The sequence below is a fragment of the Rhinolophus sinicus genome, linkage group LG12 (genome assembly GCF_036562045.2).
Source record: "Rhinolophus sinicus isolate RSC01 linkage group LG12, ASM3656204v1, whole genome shotgun sequence".
Taxonomy (NCBI): domain Eukaryota; kingdom Metazoa; phylum Chordata; class Mammalia; order Chiroptera; family Rhinolophidae; genus Rhinolophus; species Rhinolophus sinicus.
The window spans coordinates 60,967,691-60,987,323 of NC_133761.1; the positions used below are offsets into that span (position 1 = coordinate 60,967,691).

Consider the following 19,633-nt stretch of genomic DNA (forward strand, 5'->3'; position numbering starts at 1 on the left):
ACCAATATAAACACATAAAGAATGCTACGTCCTTATTTCTGTATATAAAAATATACTTAGGTACTTTCTTATATGTGTTTATGTAAGATTACCAATGCAAATGATATAGTCAGTGGAGCTGGAATTTCGATTACAGTTAACATACAATTTTGAATTAGTTTCAGGTGTATAGCATAGTGATTAGACATCTATATGCCCTACGAAGTGACACCCCTGGTACGTCTAGTACCCATCTAATACCATACATAATTATTACAACATTGACTATATTTTAATTTTTAAAATACGTATGTTAACTAAAAAGATATACTGTGTCACTGTATTAAAAGTGCAAAATACATACAAATACTGAATTGTTCTGTTGTACACCAAAAATTAGTATAATGTATGTCAGTTATACCTCAGTAAAATAATAAACACACCAAAGCCTAAAGTAAGATTAGACAAGACAGTGTAATGACTTTGATTAATATGTCCCTGAGGGAACACGAACTAAAGTGTGCCATCTACTACCCACGGTGACCCAAGATTTTTCTAATTTCTTTTGAATGAATTTTCGATCACATCATGGGCATCTCAATTAGCAGCGATACACAAAAGAAGGTAAAGGGTAAAAAAAAATTTTTTAGGAAAACAATCAGATGTACGAAGAGGAGAAAAGTGAGAAGAAAATAAATAAATAACGAGTAGCAACCTAAAGTCGGAACTTAAAAATGTATTTTGAAAAATGCAGCTTTGGAGAACAATGCGATTACAGTATCTCTGCCAGTTTTCCCCAAAGCCGTCCCATCAACGTACACGACACCCAGCTCCGACTCACCTGGAATTCGATTCCCGCAGACGGCTGTGCTGAACCACAGAGGTCGCCGGGCTGATGTTGGGAGTGGCACAGCGTGACGTGCTCAGGTCACACTGATCCAGTAACTTGAGCAGCTCCTCCTCTGTCGGCCCACCCACGTCTGGGGAAGACACACACTCATTGGACTTACTTGTCACCCGCCTGCCCCTCTGGCGGACATCTCCCCGCATGGAGCCTACCCTTGTCCTCGCTTTTGTTCACCATGTCCATGGCCGTGGTCAGATCCCACATCTGAATGCTGCCGTTCGTGTGCCCTGTGAACAGGTAGCGCCGTGGCCGTGAGCCCATCCTACTGGAGCCCTCACACTCTCTCACCGTAAATGAGGAGATCGTCGTGCAGTCGACGGCTTGGATCTCACATATCCTGCAAGAGCGATGGGACAGCCGTAAACCACGGGGAACAACATTTTATAATTCAGCTGTTTGAAATGTCTTATTTGCAGAGTCATAGCTGCATGACTACTCCACACGTGTAAACCAAGTTTAAAGGGGTCAAGGCAAGTCAACAAGAATCAAACTCAAGCTTTGTTTCTCGGACTCTAGAGAAAAGGCTCTTACTAAAAAAAAAATTTGTTAAGTATTTTTAAATAACACCAATCAGGCAAATAATTGAAGTCAACCTTGAAAGAGTCTTGGTAGGAATTGTGCAATTCTTTCAAAGAATAAAAGTACAAAGAAAGTAGACATCAGATTAGAAATGATCTCGAGAAGTCATTTAAAAATTATATGCAAATTTTAAAAATCTGAAACCAGAAAAAAAATGTATAGCCATATTGCGATGCCTAAATAGGATAATACTCCAACTGTTCCAGAACCTGAGCTGTCTTCAAACAAAAAGCTTCAAATTTGCTTCATAAAGGGATGATTTTCTATTTCATTCTACAAAGTAATTTCTGCTTATTTTTATATAGCTTTTCCTTTGGAATCAAAGTTAACAATTATGTCTGATGCAGAGATTGTAATTGATTACAACATACTGCTACTGTCTGAGCTCACAGAAGAGGAAGGAGATAAGAACTGAACAAGGGTAACTGGACCATTAGACGATGCTGTGTTATGACAGCAGTTTTAATAAACATTTGGCAGCCTCTTCACTGAATATGCACAGAACATTGAACCACAGTGATTTATAACATGTCTCAAGACAATAATTTGGTCTCTAACTACATCATAGGCAACTATTACATTTTGTTAAAAAAACACAAAAGCTGACAAAGATAGTTTAGTACATAAAATTTTCTTGCTTCAATTCATTTCATAGTTCCTAATGACTACATGCAGTGAACTTGGATGAAAAGAGAATTTAGCATCTCAAAGAGTTTCTTAAAATATCAAATTAGAAACCACATACTTAAGAAATGGTAACAGAGAAATTACTAAAAAATCAGCATTAGTAACATTAGTACAAATATCCATAACCTTTTTAATGGCTACTAACAGGAATTTTGCTTTTTTACTTATTTGACATGCAAAAATTTGTTTTAAAAGAAGAGAAATGGTACAGCTTAATGTGTTTGGGCTATATATTTTTTTTTTTTTTACACTTAAATATGCGCAGTTTATTATATATCAATTTTACATCTGGGCTATAATCTTTTGAAAAGTTAAGTTTAGTCAAATGGAAAAGGAAACTATTTTCTACTGAGCATCTATAGCTGGGGCTGGGGCGAGATATGCTGTGTATTTTTAACTCATTTTTTTCCTGTGATGTCCTACCAGGTAGCTGAACCTTCTTTTATAGAAAGAAACGGGGGCTCAGAGAAAGACAGTAACTAAAGCTGAATTTACATAGTAAGAGGAAGTGCCAGAAGTAGAATTCAGTTCAGCTGCCTGCCATCAAATTCTCCTTGTTCAGTTCTATCCCTTGTCCTTCCTCAAGGTCTCTGTGTTGGTGAGAACCTTCAATAGGTCCGAGAGAAGAAGCACTAAGCAAACTCTCAAACTGAAGTTCAGACCATCCTGAGACAATGAATAGGTTTTTCTCTCAATTTGCTTCTGGTGGCGCTCGCATCACAAAGTTACACTTCAATACCGTACATTCCGTAAGGCAGAAGCGACTTCTGAATATAAACATCTGTAAAGTGTCACCTTTTCCCGGTCGATGAGAGTCTGACAAACAGCTTGTTGGTGATCGGAACAACTTTCTGGATAAATACCTGCTGATCATCTCGCTCCCCGAAAGGCCCTTGGTCACAAAACACAAAATGTCAGTACAAGTGAATTAAAATTTAAATAGTTTCATTTCACAAAAAGAACATTAACACCAAAAAAAAAAAAGGATTTTCCCTGCCTCTCAATATGACACCACATTCCAAGTCGAGATCAGACACAAAACGCAGTGCTTTGAGTATGTCAACTTCCATTAAAAAATTAAATGCATAATAGTTCCAAATTATATTTTATGAACCGATGCTATAAAAGCTGAAGGCAATAATTTGCTTAGGACTATACATTACTCGTTCTAAAAGAACACCTACTAAAATATAAGCTATATTTACCATCTTTGTGAAGAACTGAGTCATTCAGAAGCCTATTGCACCCTGCAAAGTTTCCATGTCACCTGCAGTATGTATCACACCGCTACCCACTGTCAGCTAGATGCCACCCATAGCTCCTCACTGACGCCAGGCTCTACTCTCTTCCACTAATCTATATGTCTGTCTCTTAGGATATATTTTAAAAAAAAACTATAAAGAGCAAACAACAGAAAGCTCCCTGCTCCTTTTCAGTACTTTACGGGGCTGTTTTTAACTATCTTTTTATTCATATTATACATGTTCACCTGATCTGACGCCTCTACCACCCAGTGTCAGGTCATCCTAGTCTCACCCACAGACCTGCGATTAATCACCTTCTCGACATTGTCCACACTCGCCCGGTTCTCTGCGCCTCTATCCTTTTAACACACTGTCTCCCTACCAGGAATGTCCCAATTCTAGAACCTCCCACACCTTCATGCCTCACTTCAAACAGTACGACCTCTGTAAAGTGTTCGCTGTCTGAACATCAGTTTCCATCACTGTTAAGTGGGGATAATATCTACCTGGTAAAACCATAAAGATGAAATGAAAGTGTAGGTTACAACGTCTAGCACAGAGCCTGCCACTATCTCCCCTGGGTGCTTTTCGCCCGTGCCCTGAGCACAGTGTGGAAAATACAACAGTTTGCTCTTTACCCCCACTGTTCACTATGCGGTAAGTCGACGTGCACTGCATTTTCTAGCTTCCAATGCCTGAAGCACAAATACTCAATAAACACCCGTGGGCGCCACATCTTACACTTACACAAGGCTGTAGGGCAACTACATCTCAGCAAAGCTAGAAAAAAATATTGACTATATAAAACTGTAAACAGTGCCTATTATCACGTAGAGAAATGGAATCGCAGAGCAACTGTTAAAGTTGTTAACTAAGTCTATGAAAGTACAATTCTCAGAAGTATCTTATATTTTTTAAATGTAACTATTTTGAAATCTTTACTGTGGGAGCATATCACGTATGGATGGGCATACTTTTAAGTTTCATGCAAAATAATTCTAATAAAACACTTCCAATGTGCTCCATCCATTTTCCACCAGTGCTATTAATTTCTCCTTATACAAAATGATCAGAAAGGTACATTAGTTACCCAGCAGGTCCTACGGAACTGAAAGTACAGTGCAATACATACATACGTACACACACACACACACGGATAGGCACACATACAGATAATGGAGTCTCTCCAATGGGTCCTTGAGGGAAACAGTCCGTCTCCGGGAGGACTGTGTGCACGCCCACATGCACAGGTGTGTATGATGGACAGAAAGACAAACCAAACCAACTGCGTACTTTTTGCTAAAATCAGAGCTTATCGATGGAGGCATGCTGCATTGTTTCCTAGTGGATGTTACGACTGCCATCAAAATGACTCTGAAGATGTAAGAACACTGGCCCTTTCCTAGCTTCGAATTTTACTTTCAGATTAATTATCAGCAATAAAAGAAAACATTTCAAATGTGTACAGCCATCATGGCTTTTAATGAAAACAAACTGGTTAGCATCTAGAGATGATATGTAAATGAGGAAATGCTCTCACAAGATGAAAAACTTGCTCATTTTAAACAATCAAAAATGATGCTATGATTTTGTAAATTTGTAGGACTTAAAAAAATACACTCGATTTCTGTTTTAAATGAGTTTCATAATTAAAATGAAAACTTCTATTTACAACTCAGCTTGAGCTTTCTACTACTGTGACCACACCTCTGCATTGCCCACCTGGTATGTGGAAATGGCCCGTTATCTAACTCACCTATGTCGTTTCCAGAGGAATAGCTTCCATGACTTTCTGTCTCCTCCAGAGACAGGATCTTGAATGATGCTAAAGGAGTAGAGCCTGGCTGAGTAGAGATCATGCCTCTGAAGCGTGTTACCGTCCACGTCCGGACATGGTTGTTATCCGCACAGACTAGGACAGAAGGAGCACAAAAAGTTGTTAAATACAGACTAAGAGCACTACTAAAAAAGTTAAAACGCGTTCAAAAAAGCAGCTGTGCCTACGATCTGCATTAGATAGATCACAGCACATCTTCTGAGTGGCAAATGATATCTTTATCTTAAAATAACACTTCATTTGTACCTGGCCCACAAAAATAAGAGGCTTGATATGGTTTACCCTGCTGCAATTATACATAAGGCATGCAAGTGTGTGGATCCTTGTAAAAGCAGCCTGTAGGGTAGAAAAGGTTAAAGAAAAGCCTACGCAACAGCCATGATGCTGGAGAGTAACCTGTTCTGCGGTTAAACTACAGAGTAAACAAGTTGCCTAGTTTATTTTTTTCAACCACAGAAACTGTTCTGCTTATGTTACTCAAATATTAAACAACTGAAATTTAGTGTCACAAATGACATTTGTCAAAAAGCTTGTAGGAACCAGTAATTTTTGCCCACTAATAGTTACATTAAGGGAAATTAAGATTCCACATAAAGCTGAGAATTATTTTATATCAAATAAAAGTGTGCATTTAAGAAATATACTTCAATTATTACCTTCATTATTTTTTTTTCATGTATTAAGTGGGTATATACTGAACTATGTAGCGTAACAAGTAACTTTTTTTTTTTTGGTCTGGATACTCCATTAAGAAATATAACCCCCAAAAGTGGTATTAGTACAAGAACTGAAATTTTGTGGCATGCCTTAATAAAAAATTGTATTAATCTGCCATTTATTATTATTCCAGAAAACTTGTTATTATTAGCAATTAAGTATGAACTCATCAGTATATACTAGAAAAGCACCCAAAATGTCTTACATACATGCAACATTTCCTATTGGGTAAAATTCCTATTGCACATTTTAAATAAAACTGCAGAATGTAATTTTGGCAAATTGCAATAAAAATAAAAAGTGTACAGATGTTACTTAAGTAACAAAATCCTCAATTCTCAGAACGCCAGTTTTCTGGTAAAAAGACATAGTTCTACGCTGTTTAATCAGCTTCATGGGGAATCATTTCTTGATTTCACTATTAAGTGTACCAGGATTAAGAAAAATAATTTAAATATTTTATTCAAATGGGCAATTATGGGAGTTTTTAAAATAGTAATCGTTGAAGTATTTTATTTAAGACATGAAAACTAACATTATGGGGAAAATAATGTCATTGCATATATGTTGATATCCACCAGGTGGCAGAATAACACACAATTCTGTACTATATACACAAAATACTCCAGATGTGGCGAACTATACATTTTTGACAAGTTTACTTAAGTTTTAAAGCTGTGTGGAATAGTTTATGTCAAAATGCAAGTTTTACTATGTATTTCTTTGGTATCACATCCTACAATACCATAACCATCAAAATAAAAGCAGTAATAATGAGTGTCTCTAAGGATTGTCCTTGAAAAACCTACAAAACAGCCTATTTCTTGCAGGATCAAATGACCTGATTGTATACATTTACTCAGCACCTTGTGAGTGAAGAACTCTGCCAAGTGCTGAGAACAGGGTGTAGAACTTACACTGTAAGAGGGAGACAGATGATAAACAAATACATGATCAAGTGCAAGTCTGTGAAGAAAACAAGTCAAGATACTGACAGAGAAAGTGACCGTTGGATGATAACAGTCAAATCACCAGGGAAAGGACAAAGGATAGAGAATCTAGGAAACAGCCAGGACAGTCCAACATTTAGTAAGTGGGCAAAAGAGGAGGCACCAGCGCCATGAAGTGAGCGAGACCCCTCCGTGAGGCAGGGGTGTGACCTGAGCACAGCTTTCGGAAAGCCTAAAGAAGAGACTGTTTCAGAAAAGCAGTTACACCCCAAACCGCCAGCCACAGTAACGGCACGTTCATCCATCTTTCAGCTCCTACTGAATCAGACTGGAGAACAGTGACAGCTGCGTCAGCTTTCTACATTGTGTAGTCTTCATATAAACAAACTTGTTGTATGAAAATATTTATAAAACATTTAAGTTTGGCAGGAACTGATCTACAAAAGCCTTAATGTAAAAGCAAGCACCACTAATCTACTTAACTCACAATTCAATTTTTATGAAGCTTTGCAGAAATCATCTATCACAACTGAATCTCATGAATGGAATTTTACTTTGTGATCCCTTTACTTTGTATGTCCCACTCATGAAGCTCGAAACTTGATATCTAACTTTTAAAGTATCTAATTAGTATCAACATTTAAAAACTATGATTATAAGGATCAACCGACTCAGTAAAATGTAGATTTTTTCAAATAATCTATACACTGTACCCATTTTCAGCCTTTTTGAAGAGGTGATCAAACAAAATCACATATAAATCTACAACTTAAGTTTTAAACCTTAAGATAATGCAATCAAATGCATATTAAATTCATATTTAGAACATATCTGTAATAAAGAAACCTCTCAACAGAATTATGATATTTGAAATAAAATATGCCATGAGAATGAAATATTAAAATAGTAAGTAAAAGACACGATACTTCTAAATCAGGCCAAAAAAAAAAAAAAAAATCACAGAAATCCTTAAAAGACAATCCTAACATTTCTTCAGTCGTTCAACTTTTCTACCCGTTCTTTCTCACACGCGACGCTGCTTTTCTGTTCTTTCAGTTTACAGCGTCTAGAACAGCGCACAGAGGCAGGGGTTTCCTCCTTAGAGGTGGGCACGCGATCACTACCTGACACCAGATGCTTCTCCGACAGCATGATCTTGGTAACGGGACTCCGGTGAACGGTGAAGGTCTGAAAAAGCTGAGGGCCTGAGCCCACCGTCTCTGGGTGCTGAACGATAACTCGCACCGCGCCAGAGCTCGTGCCGTAGGCGATCTCAATCCAGTTACCACTGACACCTAGGCCAAGGTCAAAGGAGGAAGGGGCGTATTAGATGAGGACAGAGAGAAAGCTGCCCTGGCAAAGCTCCCCTGTGAGCAGAGGGGCAGAGCTGGATCCAGTGCTTGTGTCAGCCCCGAATCCAGCTCAGCACAGAAATCTGAAGACCTCTCTGACCATCTGCAAATCATGATCTATTTTACACGTCGATTCCTAGCCCTCACTCTCAGAACTGTTCACCCGCTCCCTTCCTTGTACTATGTATTATACTCTATCACAGCAACGGTAACACACCAATAATCTATTTCCATGCTTATCTCTACTTGTTGACAGACTGAATCATAATCATCTTTTTATGTACGTCACCTTAGAGTGCCTGAGACGTGGTGGGTACTCAGTGACTGTTTGCAGAATTGATAAATTGGACATACACGCTGAAGCACCACTGACACACATCGTATTCCGAAAGCAGTATTCCTATTGCTTCTAGCCTAGAATGGCCACCTGTTTTACTTCTACCGTCTTGAATCTTCCTCGATTCACCAAGTCCTGTATATACTACTAAACAGCTTCGAAACTCTTAACTATGGAATATACCCATCACACCGCTTACGTCACACTTACCCACGTCGTCTCTATGTACAGCTCAGCGTGTCAGGTTCACCTGTGGCTTTGTTTTTTTAAACAAGAGCCCAGATTCCATCAGGTATTTAAAGACAGGTGAGAGTTCAGTGACTTAAATTTTTAAAAAGCTTCGCTTCACAGATACAGAACTTCTTAGCTTTAAGAGCTGTTATTTCTGATTCATGCCACAATATTTGAATCAAAGGACAAAGAACATGCCCTGGAAACACGTATAACCTGTAAGGTGACTCCATTGTCCTTTGTCACTGATGAAGTTCTCTCCCCCGCTTTAGTTTAGATCGGAAAAAATAAAACAAACCAAAAAACCTGCACATCTCAATCTAGGGCAGGGCTCAGCCAACTTTCTGTGAAAGGCTAGACAGCAAATACTTTCAACCTCGCATGCCACACTGTCTCTGCACAAAAGCAGCCAAAGACAATATGCAAAACTTAGTGAAAGGAGTATATGGTTTGCTGACCCCTATTCTGGCACAATATAGGTGAGGTCCTATTCTGGTTCCCATCAAAACCCTCTGCATACACTACAGTATTTCTTTTTTCACACCAAAGGTAATGCTTTCCTTCAATGAATCCAATAGAATGATTTTGTACCAGCAACATTCAAATCTTATCTAGTACTACTGTACAAGTTAATACTTCCTACAGTTCCTTTCATTACAGATAAATTTTAAATTTCCCATTTATGTTTCTCTTTTACCATAGAATATAAAAATTCTTAGTTTACAGAACTAGTTTGTTAATTTCACTGCAATGGCCTTTGCAGTGAAAAGCAATGGAAGTTATACATATTGATTTTCCAAATAAAATGTCTTCTTGCAACGTAAATTTAAAATTTCCCAAGAAAATAAGCTCACTTTTAAAACAGACTAATAGTCTAGGAGTCTTTGTTTTTTTGGTTAAAAACAAACAAAACTCTTAATTTCAAAACACAATCAGCTACTATAAAAGGAAAGTAAATGCGCACATAACTTTTTAAATAATGTCAGTTAATATGGTAGTGATTTGGCTTAAATACAATTCAGAAGACGAAAAGATCTAATATCCCACCTCAAATTCTCCTTGTGTATTGGTCATGCTGACTTCAATATAACACCAAATATAAACTTTAGGCTAATACAGATGAAATCCTTAGCATTGCAGTTCTCAAAAAGGAAGGACCATGCTAGTTTGGGCGTAATAAACCAACCAACAAACACACATCCTCAAAAGCACTTCAGGAATGGACAGTAATCTTGCCAGGTACCTACTTGTTTTGGGCGTGAGGTAAACACTCAGAGCAGTGATAGCATCATTGGAAGGATCGTGATAAAGTTCAGTTACAAGAAGATCATTATCCTTCATCCGCAAAGGGAACTTCTGCATGTCTGAAAACACAGACATTTGTAAAGAACATAAAAACAAACAGCGCACCTATTTAAAACTAAAAAAGGTAACCTTCTCTTGTCCTCATTTTTAAAAATCAGGTTAAAGAGGAGCGTGTGTTCAGCGTCTGTGCACTTACCTATGTAATATATCGATCCGTTGTTACATCCTAGTAGAAGGAAGGACCCAGCAGTGTCATAACTGGTTATAGGAACCACATCTTGAACCTGATGTAGTGAGATTATTAGATGTTAGACATTAATTATGACTTATATTTTCTGCTCAATTTCCTCAAAATTCTTTTAATAAAAAAGACACTGATATCCGATTTAAGTAGGGCTTAGAAAATGCACTTTATATACGCACACATACATACACACACCCCACCGCCCCACAGGGGACGCTGAAGAACCGCCAAATAATTCCTCTTAAAGCTCTTTGAAAAACACATGTATTTCCAGCAGCAGCACTTTCAGGGTTTACAAGGAGTATCTTTTTCGATACATGAATCTGAGGCCATAACACACATCACAACACAAATCGCCTCATTTCCAGGAAGTACTTATTCCCTTGGTATTTATTAATTTCTCTGAAAAGACAGCATTCTCCATTTCCATTCTCCCCACTACAGCGTTTACCTGTTTCCTAGGAAACGGTAAGGCAGACAAGTTCTCATACACTTTTATTGTTTTAAGCACGAGAATTAAAAAATCCGTTTTCCCAGCAACTCAATCTAGTTACAAATTAATAGCTGCCTGTATCAGTGATAAAAGAAAAGCAAAGGACATGGTTTTTACCACAAAACCAAATAACAAACAAACAACAGATGTTTGGTAGAGTAGTGGCGATAAGGTGAAAAATCATCTTCACCAGCCAGACCAGAGATGCACGCGAGACGCGACAGGTGACACTCCTCCAAGAAAACAAGCAGGGGCCACCGGGTGAGGAGCGGGAGGTACCACATTGGCTCTGCAGGAGCTTCTCAACGTGTGGGTGAGGAGGACAAATAGAGACAGTGACTGATGGAGACCGAGACCGGGCAGGCGTGGGGTACAGTGGGGGTGGGGTGGGGGGCGGGTGTGCATCTCAATCCCTGTGGGGGTCTTGGGAGAGTGCAGAAAGGCAGCCCAGCTTGAAACCTGAAAAAGGTCACTATGCGTCAGGTAGAGAGGAGAGGAAAGCGACTGGCAGAAGAGCAAGTAGAGAAGGCACAGAATCCGGGTCCATTCCTATTAAAAATAAACTGAAAAAGAGCTAGAACTTGGGAAATGATGCTTCCTGTAAGCCGTGCGTACATGACGCTGATTTCCATGACAAGCCTTCTGGTGTCATGCCCCGTCCTAAGCTACACTAGAAATATCGCTGCAGTCTCACTTACCACCTCGACCCCAGGGCAGGTTTCCGTTTCATGAGAGCCAATGACTTGCATGGCAGGTAAACAGAACTTCTCAGTGACGTGAGTGAAGGTGTCTGAGGCTGGAGGGAAGGCCACTCCACACCCCCCAGACCCATTTTCTCACACCAAGTTCATCTTTTTCAGCTCCACGTCTCCACAAAGAGCTTCCACTGCTACCCCGGAATCCTGACAGTAGCAGGTGGCCATAGATAAGACCATGGGGTTCCTCTCCCTTTAGACCCATTTTTCAAGGAAAGAGTGGCAGCAGCCAGGAGCTTCCCAAGTCGCATCTAAGGCAAACGCATGAGCCATTTGTTCTCTGGGAGGACGGGCTCCAGGATTACGCCTTCCTGCCTCTTTTCCTGCCACCCTTGGCCAAGTGCTGCTTTGCTTTTCATGCCTACCCCTCGGCACAAGAACAGAGATAGGAGAGGAGTTCTGTGCAATGATTCTCAGTTCTTGTAAGTCACCCACCAGCTTTCCCTTCTCTCTGTCCCGTCTGCCTACCCGCAGGTCCTTCCCTGATCTGTGCCATGTTACACTTTCTCGTCCCTTGGCGTGTCAGACCTTTTTATCACATCGCCAATCCTCAATCAGACCGGCACTGTTCTCTGTTCTCTGGCTCCTGTTCCCAGCACTGGGCACTAGGGGAGACCGACATGACAGTACCCCCAGGGCCGCCGCGAATGTACGAGCTGCAATGTCTGCAGTCCTGGGCACGCACTTCCAGGGTCTGTCTTTCCCTTGAGTCTGTGTTCAGTACTCCTTCCTCATTCTTGTGTCACAGAGAAAAGAAGGGTCTACTCTGTGGGTGAACCCCTCTAGCTGTTCCCAGGTCCCAGACGTTCCTGACTTCTACGGGACTAGAAATCATCGCCAGTCTAACAATCGCCATGTGCTTTTTCCTGGCGACTTCCCTGCCTGACTGCAAGCATGCTCCCATCCTGGAGAAAAAAGAAAGCACTGAACATCTTTTTTTCACTCTAGCCTTGATCTGTAAGCTATCACTTCGTCTCTGCTTTCTGTTACCACCAAACTTCTTGAAAGGGAACTGAATTTGCTGTGTCTTGTTTGATGCCTGAGTTCCTGTGAGATGCACACCCCTCCCTTCACCAAAACCTAACTGACTTACATCTGCAAATGATACCCTACTGCTAAAACCAGTGCCACTTTTCAGTCATATCATAAGTGTCCCTGTGGCTCTTGGTTCCTATCCTGTCCCCCTAAATGCTAATGTTCCCCAGAGTTTTAGTCTTGGCTTTCTTTCTCTCTATATATCCTCTCAATGGAAAATCTCATCACTTATTTTTCATCATCACAGAAGTCCTGTGGTGTCCAAAGACTTTTTTTTAGCTCTTTCTTCTTTCCTAAATTCCTAAGGGAGACTCCCAACTATACACTAACACTGCGCTTAGATGCCCAGAGGAACCTCAGAGTATTTAACCCATCTCATCGTTTGTGACACTAGCCCCCCAGCATATCTGCTTCTCTTCTATGCTCCCTCTCAATTCAGAATAGCCCTAGTCACGCGACTGTCAAAATGAGAAATCTCTCTCTAATTGTCTACCTCTAATCAGGTGCCAATCCTGTCACTTTGGAAAGGCTTAAGAGTGTTTCTCAGGTCGCCTCCTGTCCGCCATCTCCACCACCACCGTCTTTACCTGAATCTTCCCCCTGCTTTGCTGGGTTACTCTCCTCTTCTCCCACCCACCTTTCCCATTAGCTACCGTGTTTATCTTTGCAAAACACGGATCTGATCGTGAAATTCTCCGCTCAAAGTCCTTGTGTTGTTCCCTCTGCTTCTGCTTCAGAATCAGCTTTTACCTTTTTCAGTCCTGTCTCCTTGTTCCTCTCAAGTACTTGGGATCATTTAGCTCGCTATCTTCTCTGAACGGCCATGTACCGTCACATAGATCTGTGCTTCCACTTAGGAAAAGAAGTTTGCTTGGACTACTATTCCCAACGCATGGGACGTAAACCATTTCAAGGAAGAAAAGAAATGTCTAACCAGTTTAAAAACTCATTCCTTTTCCAAAGTAACTTACAATTCTTGAAAAACATACTCAACGTTGTATCTAGAAGACAAATGACCACTAAATATATTCAATAGTCTGTATAATCCAACCCAGAAACAATATGAATTCCACAGTAACAAAGCAGGTGCCTAAATCAGCATGAGTTTCAGAAATATTTTCATTGCTGTAACATGCTTTAGTTCAACTAACCTGCCAGTGCTGAGTGACAGCGTTCCACACTCCCACCTTCCCTGTGTGACTCGTGGCCACCAACTGGTTACCGATAAAGAAGAGGGCATCTACAGGAACACCAAGGCTGAACACTCCTGAAGTGGTAGGAAGAAATGAAGAGGGTCATCAGTCATCATCTTCAGAATCAATCAAAACCCAGATTAAAGCATCTTCAAGGGAGCTAATATAACTCTCTTTTCAGTTCTACAATGTATGTGCAAAACACTCTGGGGACCAGAAATAAGAAACTCTGCAGCAGCTTACACACTCCTAATGCAGAAGTCTGCCCTAGTGACCCTACACCAACAGAACACCTCGTTATCTGAAGCTGTGGCTCTCACACCGAGTTGATCATCAAAATAACTGGGAAGATTGAAAGTGAACAAAGTAAAATGAAAAGTGTCCTAGATTCGTGCCAGGCCTGGTCAATCAGGAAAGCCAGGGTGTTTCTAGAAAGCCACGGCTTCACTGCAGCTTGCTCATGGACCACATGTTTGGGAACCAATGGTCTGAAGGCACACACCTGCCAGCCCTCAACTATCCGGAATGTGCTTAGGAGCCTGGGAATGAGCAAAACAGAAGAAGGAAAGATTAAAAAACAAAAACAAAAAAAAAACAAAAACAAAAAGAAGTCATACTATACTCAAACATTCAGGCCTTTACTCAGAGCTCATTTTAAACTGCTCAGTTTGCCAGCATTGCAGACCTCAATTTAATCCATTCGAAAGGTGCTGATTAGGCAGTGTGTCAGAAAACAGAAGACAGGATATTACCAGGAACTTATGAGTTAACAGCAAAAAAAGGAAAAAAGAAACATAATTCTAATACAATGCAACAGTAACAGAAGACGCACAGGGTGTTGTGATATGCAGAGAAGCAAAGCGAGTAGAAAGGGGTGTGACAGTCTTTCTTAGAAAGGAAGCCATCCAAGTTGGGTTTGTAAAACGGTGAACAGTTCATCACACTAGGGGCTGGGAAGGGTGAGCCCAGGGAATCTGAGGAAAGGGAAGAGGGAATGTAGGTGAGGGAGGGTGTGAGGGGCAAATGTTCCGCATGAATAGCAAAGAGCCGGGATTTCTAAGCAGAGAATTCTAGGCTCCCCCTGGTGCGGCACTTATGGCCGTGGGCAGTCGTGTCTCTGTCACACAGGACTGCCGAGCGATCAGGAGATTGAAGGAGGAATCCCTGCTCTGAGAGGACCTGTCCTTGCCACCTCGGTTCTTTCTCATCTCATCTATGAAACAGTGGAAGCTAAACGTCTCAATGTTCACTTGCACCTTCAAAATATTATGATCCAATTTTGATACTAAAATTGTATTATCTTAATTACTTGAAAAGTGCCTTATGAAAGCTATCTTTTTACCTAAAAATGCTGGAAAATATCTCACCTATACCATATTTCTTTAGCTGTTTCAGGTATCAGTTATTTATTTTTTTTGGTGGTGGTGGTGTTTTTTTAAGTACCTATTATGTGAGAACATGAACATTTTTCCCAGTACCTAGCTGAGAAAACAAGCATGCATTAGGCTTTAAAGAACTCATAGGAAGAAACAAACCAATTAAATGCAATAGCAGCATGTACTAAAAGCATAAGCCAGAAAAGATAACAGACTTGTTTTGAATCTTGTATCAGTAAGTGGTATTTCATTTTCTGTTCAAAATTGTACTACATACAACACCAGAAGTAATAAGTAACACTCTAAAAATTCTTTACCAATCTTGCAAAAGCCAGGCATCTAGCAGGAAGAAAAATGATATCCACTGCACAAAGAAAGATAGGAAAACAAAAAGACAAAAAAAACAGACCTGTTAAGTACTGCTAGAAATGTCTCCTATGTATACATTTAAATTTGTATGTATAAATTCATATTTATACACATAAATATACCATCTCGGCCTCATCTGGAAACCAAAAAAATAAAAAATGGAAAAAATGAAATTAACCCTCACAAAGAAGCTAAGTTCTTTGCCCAGATTTGGTTGAGAAACAAAACCTGCCACTTCAAAGCTGAATGTCATCATCCCACACATAATTTTAGGATTCTTATGTGACAGTACTCTAGTTTTGGGGCCCAACAAGTTTTCAGAACACGAGAAGCTAACTATATTCAGTACTACAGGCTCTGTGAAAGGTAGAAATAAAAACAGAAAAACCAGCCAACCAACATCAGTTACACGAGAGCAAGATGAGGTTCTGGGAAATGAAGGAAGACATTCTGAATGATGTCAAGAAACCTAAAGCGTCACTCCTGCTTACGCTCGACAATCCTGCCCACTGTCCACAGAGGAGACAACAGTGTAACAATGACAAGTTCCTGTCTTAAGGGACCCTCTTTTCTCGGTCAAATACTGCTTACGGGGGCAATGCAGTCGCGCTGGCTGATGGGATTTATAACGAAGGCGGTTCAGCCTGTAGGAGAGCTCCATCAGGGACAGACCAGGCCTAATCAAGCTCTCTGGATGGCGGCGTCACGTTCTGCAGAACATTTGTAACAACAAATGGTCTCCTTTACAGGGGGTGAACAAATTACTATGCACCGTCTCACCACATAGCTACCTACCACATTAGCCACTGAAAACAAAGCAAGGGAGAAAAGCGCCCTCACTTGTTGGTATGTTACAAGCGGCAATTTGAAAAACAAAAACAACGAAAAAATCACAACTGATTTCCTTTCTGTATTATCACTGTATTATAATCTCAAAACTTTTAATGCTACAGTTTTTTTTCCTAAAGTTGTTAGGGAAATTGCAATTAAAACCAACGTTCAAATCACAGCACATCCACTAAAGTTGTTCAAACTGTGATGAATTAAGACTTTCAAAAGGAAGCAGTCATCAGCTGTATCAAATGAATCAGATGGCAGCCCTAATGAGATGAGGACGAGGACTATGGGTCATGGGTAACAGTAACAAGAGCACTTTGATCGGGTGTTGGGGGCAAAAGCAACGTGAGAGAATAGAAGAGGACATGCAAACGAGGTCAGGTCTCTCGCTGCAACAGGAACAGGCAAATGGAGCCCAAACTGAAAGACAATGGAGGGTAGTTTTTGTTGTTGCTTTTAAGGCGGAATGATAGCCTGGTCGTGTGTTGATGGAAATGAGCCAATAGAGTGGGCAGTGGGCAGTTCTGATGATGCAGGAGAGGGAGGGGGGGCCGACTACTGGAGCCATGTCCTGGGCCGGTGAAAGGAAGTAAGATCCCGTTTACAACGGGAGTTGTCCTTCGGAGCAGACGATTTCATCACATCACAAACGGGACCACAGAGAATGAGCACAGACACATGGAGATGGGTAGAAATGATGGAAGGAACCTAGCGAGTCTCTCCCGATTTTCTCCATTTTCTCAGTAAGAACAGAAGGTGTTGAAAGTTTAAGGAAGAAAAAAGGTAGGCAACCATCATCTAGGAGAGTGACGTGACTGACAAGGGCTATGTAATAGGATTTCTGGGTAGTTTGAGAACGGAGGTCGTGACTTGAGACAAGTTATGGGGGACGGCAGTGGTGGTGCTGGTGGTGCATGCGGGAATGCTCAGTGTCCTCCAGCCCTCATGAGCTATTCGGGTAGAAAGGTAGATTTGGCCAGGGTCGGGGTTTCTCCAAGTAAGCAAGGCGAAGGGAGATGCAAGGAAACTGAGGCTCCTTTGCTAAAGTAACTGTAATGATGGGATCCAAGCCTGGCAAAAAGGGAGTGAGAAGTGAAGATCCCAGTGGAGTTCAAGAGTTGGGGGGTGGGGGAGGATTGGAGCTAGTAACTTAAAAGGGATAAAGGACAGTGTCCTAGAGGGCGGCTGAAAACTATATGAAGTGTAGCTCCGGAAGGCATGAGATTTGAAATTTGGGGATGGGAGAGAAGACTGGGAGAAGCGTCTAGAACAACTCTCAAAGTACGGCTTGGGAGTCCTTGTGGGTCTCTGAGACCCTCTCTAGAAGTCAAGACTAATTTCCTGATAATATTAAAGCATTGTTTGTCTTTTCAATTCATTATCTTCACAGTGTACAGGAGTTTTCCAGAGGCTACTTGACATGTGATGGGGTCTTACGTTTTCTGGAACTGTCTGTTGTGGGAGGTTGGTTTTAAATATTTCCACTCTTCTCTTACTAGCGATCTGCAGTTTCTTCAGTTATATCTGCTGTAATCTCTTCAACCTCATTATTGTCCAATAAGTAACATAAAGTATAAGAAATATTACCTAAAGCCGTTTAAAATATTTTATTTTAAAATAAATTTATTTTAACACATTTTCCTTATACTTAGTGATGGATCATTGGCTTCACAATGGAAAATTAGAACACTCGTCTGCTCAACCCACAGCTGCACCATCTAAGTTTAAAGATGCCAACAAAGACGTGACAGATCAGTTCTTTGACCCATAGAAAGGAGAACTCTAAAAAACTGAGCAAAACTGTAAAAAAAAAGGGTAAAAATAAAAATTCTTCCCCTCAACTTTATAGATGTTAATAACTTGCCTTATGGTGTCTTATGCAACAAAACAGTTTTGAAAAGTACTATGATGCCAGGTGTGGGATCATTGAGAACAAATGCTCAGTCGGAAGACAAAGAAATCATTGAAACAAACATGTGAAAAACTCTTTAAAAGCCAGAAACCACTGCTGTCACTTTTAACCTAGAGATGTAATGGCCGCCGCAGCATCTCCCAGGCTGTGTTATGGCGTCATACTGGCTAGAAAAGTACACACAACTGCTGGGAGATGCACAAAGCCTTCGGACAGATGCCCTGCTGAATGCCTGCGGGATGAGAGGGCAAAGAAACCCCATCACTGCCACTCTGCAATGACAGAGTAAGCCTGAGTTCCACATTCGGCACAACTGTGCTTCTGTCTTACAAACAGATGAACACAGGGACGCTTCTGCTCATCTGGCATCAGCACCAGTCATTAAAGAGCATACGTGCATGTTTGGCTGCAAACACACATGGTGTTAAAATTGTCAGTGTGTTGGAAATGGCTATGAATTTCGTGGGTTTCCCTAAACGCCTGTTGGCACCTGCACAGACGGTGCAATGGTAGCACGCGTCAAAGCAGTGGCACTCACGTGGGCTAGCGGTCGTTCCACTGTCTGCCAGGTTGCTGCTGCAGACAATGGGCAACAGACTCTCCTTTTGCCTAAGACATTCGTTTTCTTCCCTCTTTACCAGATGGTTCCTGTCGCACTGGGGAGCCCCATTACCACTGGACCCTGAAAAGAAGACGGGGCCGCTCTAGCTCACTACCAGCCCAGGTGGGTTTTGCTGTCTCGGGACGATCCCTGTCACACTCAGAATGCTCACACATCCCCTGCACAGTGCAGGACGGTGCGTGCACAGACGTTTCCTACCGATCTCACTCCCGCTGCCTCCGTCCTGCACACTCCACAGGATGATGCTGCTCTCGGAGGCGACAGCCACCATCTTGTCTTTGTCCCCATGGGGACCTCCGACCACTTTTGCATTTAAAGCGACCCGTTCAATAGTCCAATCCAAGTAAGGGCTTGTAAACACTTGCTGCCATCCTGAAGATTCTTTGATTCTGTGAAGTCAGAATGGACACAGACGGTAAACTCAGCATGGATTAAGCAAACAGAATACAGATGAATGTTCCAAAAGCATACGAATCACAGCTGTCTGGTGACCGTTCTGTTCAATATAAAATTCGGTTGATACGTATCATCTACTCACCCACATCCAGAGTATTTTTTCTGAGGCCGATTTACATACATATGAAATCTAAACCACTTAAAAAGAAATTAGAGTTCTATATTTCTCCAAAGAGTAATTTAGGAAAACAACTTGCAGGAAAGATCTTGAAGATC

General features: G+C 41.0%; 2 protein-coding genes across 2 annotated transcripts in view; one reads left to right on the plus strand and one right to left on the minus strand.

Moving 5' to 3' along the window:
• USH2A (usherin) overlaps window positions 1–18,462 on the plus strand; it is a 582,349-nt gene extending 563,887 nt beyond the window's left edge. Inside the window, exon 72 of the mRNA XM_074316330.1 lies at window positions 18,080–18,462. The gene's annotated coding sequence lies outside the window, so the exon portion shown is untranslated. The remainder of the gene's footprint in view (window positions 1–18,079) is intronic.
• KCTD3 (potassium channel tetramerization domain containing 3) overlaps window positions 1–19,633 on the minus strand; it is a 32,290-nt gene that overhangs the window by 1,714 nt on the left and 10,943 nt on the right. Inside the window, exons 9-17 of the mRNA XM_074317035.1 lie at window positions 19,160–19,350; window positions 13,804–13,919; window positions 10,322–10,409; window positions 10,068–10,184; window positions 8,025–8,195; window positions 5,153–5,308; window positions 2,948–3,044; window positions 1,039–1,223; window positions 821–959 (exon numbers count right to left, since the gene is read on the minus strand). Of these exons, the coding sequence (XP_074173136.1) occupies window positions 821–959; window positions 1,039–1,223; window positions 2,948–3,044; window positions 5,153–5,308; window positions 8,025–8,195; window positions 10,068–10,184; window positions 10,322–10,409; window positions 13,804–13,919; window positions 19,160–19,350 (1,260 nt within the window). The remainder of the gene's footprint in view (window positions 1–820; window positions 960–1,038; window positions 1,224–2,947; window positions 3,045–5,152; window positions 5,309–8,024; window positions 8,196–10,067; window positions 10,185–10,321; window positions 10,410–13,803; window positions 13,920–19,159; window positions 19,351–19,633) is intronic.